Source organism: Anomaloglossus baeobatrachus, chromosome 5 (assembly GCF_048569485.1).
Source record: "Anomaloglossus baeobatrachus isolate aAnoBae1 chromosome 5, aAnoBae1.hap1, whole genome shotgun sequence".
Lineage (NCBI taxonomy): Eukaryota > Metazoa > Chordata > Amphibia > Anura > Aromobatidae > Anomaloglossus > Anomaloglossus baeobatrachus.
Window position 1 is genome coordinate 382,416,473 of NC_134357.1, and position 10,000 is coordinate 382,426,472.

The window sequence follows — 10,000 nt, forward strand, 5'->3', positions numbered from 1 at the left end:
AAGTGACCCTGTTTTATGGGGGGTAACTTGTGCACTTGTGAATTGCTTTATAGTTTAATTGGCCGGATGGAGGATTGTGTTTTACTGCTGGACACTTCCCAGGCTGTTTACACCCTCCTTCCCCAGCCCTTTGTAGCATATACTGCTTTTCTTTATGTGATATTTGTACTGTATACTCTTTTTTTCCTGCTTTGTACTTTGTGATGTTCCCAGCCCCTTATTGTTGCCCCTTTGTCATCTCCAGCAGCCGCTGGACGCAGGAGAGGCAGGCAGACCTACAGCCGCTACCAGACCTTGGAGCTGGAGAAGGAATTCCTATTCAACCCCTACCTGACTCGCAAACGGAGGATCGAGGTTTCTCATGCTCTGGGACTTACTGAAAGACAAGTCAAAATCTGGTTCCAGAACAGGAGGATGAAATGGAAAAAGGAGAATAACAAAGATAAGTTCCCCAGCAGCAAATGTGAGCAGGAGGAACTGGAAAAACAGAAAATGGAGAGGTCACAACAAGACACTGAGGACGCACTGGATGGACAAAAGGGCGAGAAGAGCCTAGACTAGTTTGGACTTTTGGAGCAGACATTCTCTAGTTCTCCCCGGTCTTCGTCCTATGTTCCTGGAAAGAAGCAGGCACTCTCCAATTATCCCCAGTCCTCGTCCTATGTTCCTGGAAAGATGCTGGAGGGGGCACAATGTTGCTGTAGCTGTAATCCCCTCTCATCCGACTTAATATCTAACCAGAGCCCCATAAGACAAGGATAAACTACTACCGTCTTCTTACCTTCTTGAGGGGGAAGCTACTGACTTTGTAGTGTTTGTGTATAACGCAATAGCTTTTGTGGATGATCATTTGGGGTTTGTTTTGTTGGGGAAGGTTTGCTCTAGAAGTTGTGTGTGCACTATTTCTCTATGTGGTTTACTGTATTTTCTTTACATATATATATAAAAGAACAGACCAACAACATGAAACTGCCTAATTCAGCTGTAGTCCCCCTCCCTCTAACACACTGCTAGATACCCCTCTTGTTGTCCCTGGCACCCCGCATTCCCAGTGTCTGCGAGGATGTAGTTAGCATGCGCCCAGTGAAAAGCCACTTGTGATTTTAGGGTTACTGTGAACAGACTGTATACTGTATACGTGAATTCCTTTTATTGGGGGATGGGGATAATTCTCTATTTTATGGTTCTGCACACTTTGTCCTATTGTCTAAACATGGAAGCGGCGGAAGAAGGAGTTACAATAAAGTTTACAAGAGGGATTGTGACATCAGTGAGTTTTGATGCTTCACTTCCTCCACTTGGGGTGAAAAAAAGAGAAATAAAGTTCTTAACTGCTCAGAAAATGCAATACATAAGGCCACTAAATTGGGCTGTGTGTATGATTAGGGCTTGGATAAGGATACCTGGAATGATCCGATCAACCGGATGAGAGAGCAATGGATCCTGGATGAGGTCAGGTAACCTGATTTTATACCTAGATGTCTCCAAATGTATCTATCTCCTATCTATCTATCTATCTATCTATCTCCTATGTAACTATCTATCTCATATCTATCTATCTATCTATCTATCTGTCTATCTATCTATCTAGCATTTATCTATCTAGCTATGTCATATTATCAATCTCATATCTATCTATCATCTATCTATCTATCTATCCATCCATCTATCTATCTATCTATCTGTCTGTCTATCTATCTAGCATTTATCTATCTAGCTATGTCATATTATCAATCTCATACCTATCTATCCATCTATCTATCTATCTAGCTATCTATCTGTCTGTCTATCTATCTAGCATTTATCTATCTAGCTATGTCATATTATCAATCTCATACCTATCTATCTATCTATCTATCTATCTATCTATCTATCTATCTAGCTATCATCTAGCTAGCTATATAATTTCTCTAAATCTATTTATCTATCTATTATCTATCATCTATCGTATATAGAGATGGGAGTTTGGCTCAGTGCATTGCATTTACAATACAAGTCATTGTGAAATGTAAATATGTGAATACTATAAAGATATTAACACGAGTTACTTTTTGTATGATAATTTATATAGGGATTTTAACCCAAGTTTGGTTAATTGTATCTGTAATCTGTGTTACTGAAGATAAACATTCCTAACAAGTTCTGTTGTATAGCATTGTAGTATATTGTGGTATGGGGAGGTTGGTGGGGTTAGGTATGTATGTATTATTAGGAAAGGGATCAGCAAAAGTTACTTTACCATGTGCCAGTACCAGTATAGATAACAGTTAAAGAGAAACATGGATTGAACTTCCTTTTGGCTCAGCTTATTACACTGCAGGATTTTGGGGTAGGATGGGTTACTGTATGTAAATATGATAGATAGATAGATAGATAGATAGATAGATAGATAGATAGATAGATAGATAGATAGATTAGCCCAAGTTTATTTTGCTAAATTATTACTGCGTAGGTAAACATGGAGGGGGGATGTCTAGATCTTTGCAATATAAAATAGATTTAAGGTCGATGTAAGTGTAGGAAAGGATGTACAATGAAGGAAACATAAAAAAGACATCAGACTCTGCAAAGACCTCCAGAAGACATTGAAGAATAGTAAAGCTTGTGACTCAGTAAATTGTGTTGTGTTATCAGATCATTTTGGCATTTGGTCTATTGAGAAAGATCTCAGAATGAGCTCTAAACTAAGAGGCTGTGTATAGAGAAATTGAACCCTCTTTGGCTCTGTGCATTCTGGTACTAGAAGGGTTAATGTATAAAGGAACACAGCAGCACAGTGTACGTGTCCAAGGACATCAGAATGGATGTAGGGATGGTGACTGTTGTGGCTAAATGCAGCCCTGCAAATAAGGAGTGGGTCAGTCTGATGAGAACCTGAGAGTGGAGAAACTGGCTGTGGCCCATATCTGAGGAGCAGACCCCATCATCCAGCAATAAGGAGCAGTCAGGCTGAGGCACAGTCTGATGTTTGAGCTCTTTGTGGTCTGTGCACCGGTGCAGGGCTGAGCATTACGCACGATCCATTAATAACTATGGCACAGATAGCGAGATCTCACCAGCGCAGACAGCAGCGTTAGAGCAAAATCAATAGAGGAATAAATAGGCTGGAGATTTTGTGCCTGAGCAGTGGGTTTATGTCCGATTGGAGCAGATTGCCGCTCACTTATCGACTACATCGCTATTGCACTTTATAACATAGATCTTAGAGAGCATCAAATATTTATCATATTTTATAAATCCAGCACTACAACATTTTTTTTCCACATTATAAGAGCTGTGGGATGCATGGCCTGGATTGGGCGCTGGGAAATCACGTGTCCTGCAGTCACATGGTCAGGGAGGAAAAAGGGGGTCCTTTTTGGTGTAAATCTGGACTCTAATTCTGTAATATATCACGGTACCTCGTAAAACCGACACTAAAACGTCCCGGCCTACAAATCATCCGGCCAAATTATGAGTTCATTGTATTATGCCAATGCTTTATTCTCCAAATATCCAACTGCAACTTCTGTCTTCCCATCCGGAGTCTTCCCGGAGCAAACTTCGTGCGCCTTTGCCTCCAACACACAACGCACGGGCTATGGCTCCGGGAGCGCGGCGTCCTTCCCTGGATCCATGGCCGGGATATACAGCAATGGCAGCAGCCTGCACCCCCAGAGCCCGGCGATGTACCCCCCGGCCGGCTACGGGCTGGACGCAGCCGCCTTCAATGTGCACTGCTCTCCGTTTGAGCAGAACCTTTCCCTGATGTGCTCCGGTGACTCCTCCAAGCAAAACTGCACAAAGAGCGAGCAGAGAGACTCTGACCTGCACAACGAGAGCAACTTCCGAATCTACCCCTGGATGAGGAGCACAGGTAAGCAAGAGGGAGGGAAGGAAATGTACCCCTGGGTAAGGAGGATAGTTAAGGAAGAGAGAGGGAAGGAAATGTACCCCTGGGTAAGGAGGATAGGTGAGAAGGAAGGAAGGAAGAGGGAGGGAAGGAAATGTACCCCTGGGTAAGGAGGATAGGTAAGGAAGGGAACCCATCTACCCCTGGATGAGGAGCACAGGAAAGGAAGAGGGAGGGAAGGAAATGTACTCCTGGGTAAGGAGCATAGGTAAGGAAGGTAACCCATCTATCCCTGGATGAGGAGCACAGGTAAGCAAGAGGGAGGGAAGGAAATGTACCCCTGGATAAGGAGGATAGGTAAGGAAAGGATCTTAATCTACCCCTGGATGAGGACCACAGGTAGGGAAGAGGGAGGGAAGGAATTGTACCCCTGGGTAAGTAGGATAGGTAAGAAGGAAGGAAGGAAGAGAGGGAAGGAAATGTACCCCTGGATAAGGAGGATAGATAATGAAGGGAACTTAATCTACCCCTGGATGAGGTCCACAGGGAAGGAAGAGGGAGGGAAGGAAATGTACCCCTGGGTAAGGAGCATAGGTGATATGGGATAGAAGAAAATGTACCCCTATGTGAGGAGCACAGGTAAGAAGCGAAGAAGAAAATCTACCTCTATTTGAGGAGCATAGGTAAGAAGGAAGAGGAAAAAATGTACCCCTGAGTAAGGAGCACAGGGAAGAAGAAAGAGAGAAGGAAAGAAATGTACCCCTATGTGAACAGCACAGGTAAGAAGGAAGAGAATAAAATGTACCACTATGTCAGGAGCATAGGTAAGAAGGAAGGAAGGGGGGGGGAGATAATTTACCCCTGAATGAGGAGCACAGGTATGGAAGAGAGGGAGGGAGGGAAGAAAAGGGCACCTTAGGGATGGAGACACGATTATATGGCGCCTGGGATTAATCCCAGCTCATCAATGGTGTTCATACTGGAGTGACTGTTGTGACCGGGGCACAGAAGCAGCCCCTGCCCGGACTGCGAGGGCAGCAGAGGAAATCAAGGCTGATTAATACTGGCTATTGATCTGTAGAACAAATCCAGGCAGGAGATTTAGTGGCATCAGGTATTTACTGGGATTGGGGAAGTTTACAAGCAAAACAAGCGTGCACTATAAAATCAGTGCTAAGGAGCTATGCAAATCCTAGGGATGATACACGATGCAGGATGCCCGGTATTTACTGTGAGCTGGCAGATCCTCAATGTGCAGTAAGTGGCTGACAAAAGGGAAATAGATTCCAGCAATTCATGAGAAGCATTACACTGAACTAGGGAGAGGACATGTTTATTGTGTAAATCCTTCCTTATTCTATCTCATATATATGGATCTATCTATCTATCTAATTTATCTCTATCTATTTATGCATCTATCTATATTGAATCTATCATCTATCGTTCTATCTACAATCTATGTATTTATTCATCTAACGCTATCTACTATCTTTCTTCAAACTCTATATATTATCTATCTCTATATATTATCTATCTATCTGTCTATCTTCAAACTATTTGTATATCATCTCTTTATATATTATCTATCTATCTATCTATCTATCTATCTATCTATCTATCTATCTATCTATCTATCTATCTATCTATCTATCTATCTATCTATTGATCTATCTATATATATCCAGCCATCCTCTATCTTCTTAACTAGTGTATTTCTCTGTACATTGGTAATATTGGGTATTGGACGTTTCCCTAGACAGTAAATACCAACTATTTTTTCTACTCTTCTCTGTTATATCCTAACGTATCCAAATGACCTGTCCCAGTTGTAATTGCAATGTACCCAATGTATGTGATAGGAGGGTTACCCACGAGTAGTGTGCTCAGTATGCACATAGCTCTCTGTGTCTGGTATATGCAGTATTTTGCCAGGCAGATATTGTGTGAGAAGTAACTGTAATAAGATTGTTGATGTCACATAGACTCTGTCCATATAATAAGATTGTTGATGTCACATAGATTCTGTCCATATAATAAGAGTGTTGATGTCACATAGACTCTGTCCATATAATAAGAGTGTTGATGTCACATAGACTCTGTCCATATAATAAGATTGTTGATGTCACATAGACTCTTTCCATATAATAAGATTGTTGATGTCACATAGACTCTGTCCATATAATAAGAGTGTTGATGTCACATAGACTCTGTCCATATAATAAGATTGTTGATGTCACATAGACTCTGTCCATATAATAAGATTGTTGATGTCACATAGACTCTGTCCATATAATAAGAGTGTTGATGTCACATAGACTCTGTCCATATAATAAGAGTGTTGATGTCACATAGACTCTGTCCATATAATAAGATTGTTGATGTCACATAGACTCTGTCCATATAATAAGATTGTTGATGTCACACACTTTATCCGTATAATACTTTTCTCAAAGCTTTGAGTCAGCTCATATAAGCGTAGCATGAGAATTATAGCATTGCATCTTGTTGTAATGATAATTTGGAACAGGGATAATCCCCCATTGACCCCTCATCTTTCAGGAACACTGACCAAATATTAATCCAGCAATTCGTCACAGTGGATAGAATCTGACCACAAACGCGTGTGCTACATATAAACACATGTGCATTGTGATGTGCCCAGACAAGTCCCAATGTTATAGTCATTATTCTTTCCCCCTCACTTATATCTAAATGCTGATTGTCTACACAAAAACGCTACAAAATTAAATATCATCTTACTAATGGTCTATAGGCCCCCACTGGAGAACAGATCTGATTACTGAGGCCCCCCATAGATGCCTATACAAATACCTATTTATTTATTAATTCTTCTCTCAGTCCCCTGCACAGAATAACATATCTGATTACAGCCCCCCACAGTCTTACCTATCTGATTAGCCCACAGGACTCCAACTCTGAATCCCATACAGTGATGTATCTGACAAATACACTCTCATGTAAAAACAAGAACTATTCTAGAACCAGTAGGAAATTGCACTATGGGCTCTAAAGGTTATGTGTGTAGAACTGTATTTGGGACATAGACCCTGTATGTGCAGGTGACATATCAGATCACCCTTCCTATGAATGTTATCCCTCCCTTGCATTATACTGTAGCCATGTTGGCACCTACATTCATCCATGCCCCTTGTAATGTTGCAGGCACAGACAGAAAGAGAGGCCGCCAGACCTACACCCGGTACCAGACCCTGGAGCTGGAGAAGGAGTTCCACTATAATCGCTACCTGACGCGACGGAGACGCATCGAGATCGCACATGCCCTGTGCCTGACCGAGCGACAGATCAAAATCTGGTTCCAGAACCGCAGGATGAAATGGAAAAAGGAAAATAAGGCTTCCAGTCCTTCCTCAAACAGCCAGGAAAAGCCGGAGACTGAGGAAGAGGAAGAGGAGTGACCAGACCCCAGAAAAGACTGGTGCCCCCTCCACAAGATCCACTGGCTCTCCTGGATCCTGTCATACTACCTAGATCCCTTTTATACTATAGGGTTAGCTACCTACCCCCAATGTGGTGACAGAGTAGATTCATTTTGATGTGACTCCATATAGCAAACGTGCCGGTCCTTCAGAGACCCCCAGACTCCAGAACCGTGAGACCCTAAAAAGTACAACGATCGTGACTGTGTGTAGCTCATCGGAGACCCCAAGTGTTTGTGTAGGACTGTGCTTTGTTTCATTCCGTTTAATAATGACGTCATGTGGTTGATAGTCACGAATCTGTGGTGACTTAGTGACAGAAAAAAAAAGAAACAAATTAGTTGTCCAATATTTTGACCAGAAAAAAAAATGACAATTTTCGTCATGTAATGTGTGTGCGTGCAGAAATATGTGCTGTATTATTATAATTTAATCATAGTGACTTTTTTTTCTTTGTTTGTAAATGCTCTGATCTTGTAATATTTCAAACGAATAAAATAAAATGGCTGGAAACTCTGTTCTTTATTTATTGTCCTATATAACACTGATAATAATAGCTATATTGTTCTAAATTATTTACCTGAAAAGTAACTGTAAAAATTATTAATATATATATATATATATATATATATATATATATATATATATACAATTTTTATATATAGAAAATTATGTGTACGTTATGCCCAATATCTGTATATTTTTCCATATCAGATGTATGTAAAGTGATCTGAATGTACGAGGGTGTATATATATATGTATATATATATATATATATATATACATGTATATATATTTATATATATACATATATATATGTAGAACAAGCTGAAGAAGGATCCAGCAAGGCAGAATGACTCCAAAAGGCAACAAAAGTTGTTTTTTTTTTTCTCTGACTTTTGGAGTCATTCTGCCTTGCTGGATCCTTCTTCAGCTTGTTCTACATATCTTGGAAGTCTCCCACTTCGGGTCCGTGCAATAAGGAGAACAAGGACGCCGGGGCTTGAGCTCAGACAGGTGAGCTGGTCTACAACCTTTATTTCAAAATACATATATATATATATATATATATATATATATATATATATATATATATATATATATATATATATATGTACACGCACACACATATATATGTACATATATATATATATATATACGCTTGTGTGACAAAAAATATATAATTATAATTTAGTATTATTTTACAACACACAAATTATACGTTTCATACGATAGTGTGTTGAAATTTACACAGTTGAAACATCGAATAAAAGGGATACATGGACAAAAGAAAAAAAAAGAAAACAAACACCTCAATATATAATTATTTTATTTTGCACAATGTAATTACAAAATTATATTGTATTCTTGTCAATTTTTATTTCCAAACACAAGTATATATATATATATATATATATATATATATATATATATATATATATATATACATATATATAATATATATATATAATATATATATAGATATATATATATATATATATATATATGTCAGGCCTATATATTCATATTGTTAAATAGCATATCTGAGCGCTGTATGTAACACTTCTTTTATATTTTCTTTTAGCTTAACATGACAATTTAATTTTTAGTATACATCATTATTTATGGATAAGTATATATATATATATACATATAGATAGATAGATAGATAGATAGATCGATCGACAGACTTTGGCTTAGTAGAACATGTCCACAAGTATTTTCGAATATGGTGGGTTAATATTTTCGAATATGGTGGGTTAACTACTGTACCTGTAATGCACGTTGGTGGAAAAAAAAACACATCTGATCATATATGTATATATATATATATTATATTATATATATACTATATATATATATATATATATATGCATAATATATGTAATATATATACATATATATCTATATATATAAAACATTATAGAAAAAATAAAGTACGGAAGGGCCGTAAGATAGACAGATACACGTATGTGTATTTATGTGCGTGTGTGTGTGTGTGTGTGTGTGTGTGTGTACATATATATGTGTGTATGTGTCTACATGTGTGCGAGTGTGTGTGCCTGCATACATAACACAGCATGAGAAGAGTCTTCATTATTACATTTATTATCGAGAAAACATAATTATATAACTATTGTTCGACCAATATACATGTATCTATTCCTTAGTAACAAACGTAACAAAAGCATACTCCCTACAACATTTTAAGGTTGTCCTCTCTTTCTCTACATAAAATTGTATCTATATCATCCATATATATATATATATATATATATCTTTATCTAGCCGTCACTATATATATATATATATATATATATATATATATATATAAATATATATATATATATGCTGTACTTGTTTAGGTCTAGCTGAAACAATACAGTGCTTTGTATCAGACAGCGTCTTATATGTAGAAATAAAAGTCCAGAACCCTCCTCTCCATGTTCTTCATCTCCAATAAGTGCAAGCTTCTCCTTTTAGAGGGAAAGATGGCGGCGGAGAAAGGGCTGCACTTAAAGCAGTCATGAAGAAATGCAATAAATTCCTTGTTGTTTTATGAAAATTTACAACTTTGTGCTACAAGTTTATGAGTGGCTGGGTCCTGGGATTGGCCAGGGCCGGTCATGTGGACCTGTAGCCGTGAACATGAACTTTTATCATTTCCCATGTGGTTATATTGCACCAGTCTTTCGGCCACCGCACCTTG

The 10,000-nt window shown here is 38.6% G+C and overlaps 3 protein-coding genes and 1 long non-coding RNA gene across 7 annotated transcripts in view; 3 read left to right on the forward strand and 1 right to left on the reverse strand.

Annotated features, from left to right (window-relative positions):
- HOXB8 (homeobox B8) overlaps nucleotides 1–1,447 on the forward strand; it is a 2,153-nt gene extending 706 nt beyond the window's left edge. Inside the window, exon 2 of one of the 2 annotated variants that reach the window (XM_075350048.1) lies at nucleotides 245–1,447. In XM_075350048.1, coding sequence (XP_075206163.1) covers nucleotides 245–561 — 317 coding nt within the window. In that variant the 3' untranslated portion in view covers nucleotides 562–1,447. The remainder of the gene's footprint in view (nucleotides 1–244) is intronic. The other variant, XM_075350049.1, reaches the window with a different exon arrangement.
- Nucleotides 1,448–2,891: 1,444 nt separating this feature from the next.
- On the forward strand, nucleotides 2,892–7,797 carry HOXB7 (homeobox B7). Its single transcript, XM_075350052.1, has 2 exons — nucleotides 2,892–3,856; nucleotides 7,016–7,797. The coding sequence occupies exons 1-2, from the start codon at nucleotides 3,454–3,456 to the stop codon at nucleotides 7,267–7,269; spliced, it is 657 nt and encodes a 218-aa protein (XP_075206167.1). The 5' UTR covers nucleotides 2,892–3,453; the 3' UTR covers nucleotides 7,270–7,797.
- A 1,009-nt stretch (nucleotides 7,798–8,806) lies between these two features.
- LOC142311537 (uncharacterized) overlaps nucleotides 8,807–10,000 on the reverse strand; it is a 12,953-nt gene continuing 11,759 nt past the window's right edge. For both annotated transcript variants that reach the window (XR_012754276.1, XR_012754275.1), the window contains exon 4: nucleotides 8,807–10,000. This exon is cut by the window's right edge and continues 228 nt beyond it. This is a non-coding gene — a long non-coding RNA (uncharacterized LOC142311537).
- The window catches only part of HOXB3 (homeobox B3), a 51,277-nt gene continuing 51,095 nt past the window's right edge, over nucleotides 9,819–10,000 (forward strand). For both annotated transcript variants that reach the window (XM_075350040.1, XM_075350044.1), the window contains exon 1: nucleotides 9,819–10,000. This exon is cut by the window's right edge and continues 308 nt beyond it. The gene's annotated coding sequence lies outside the window, so the exon portion shown is untranslated.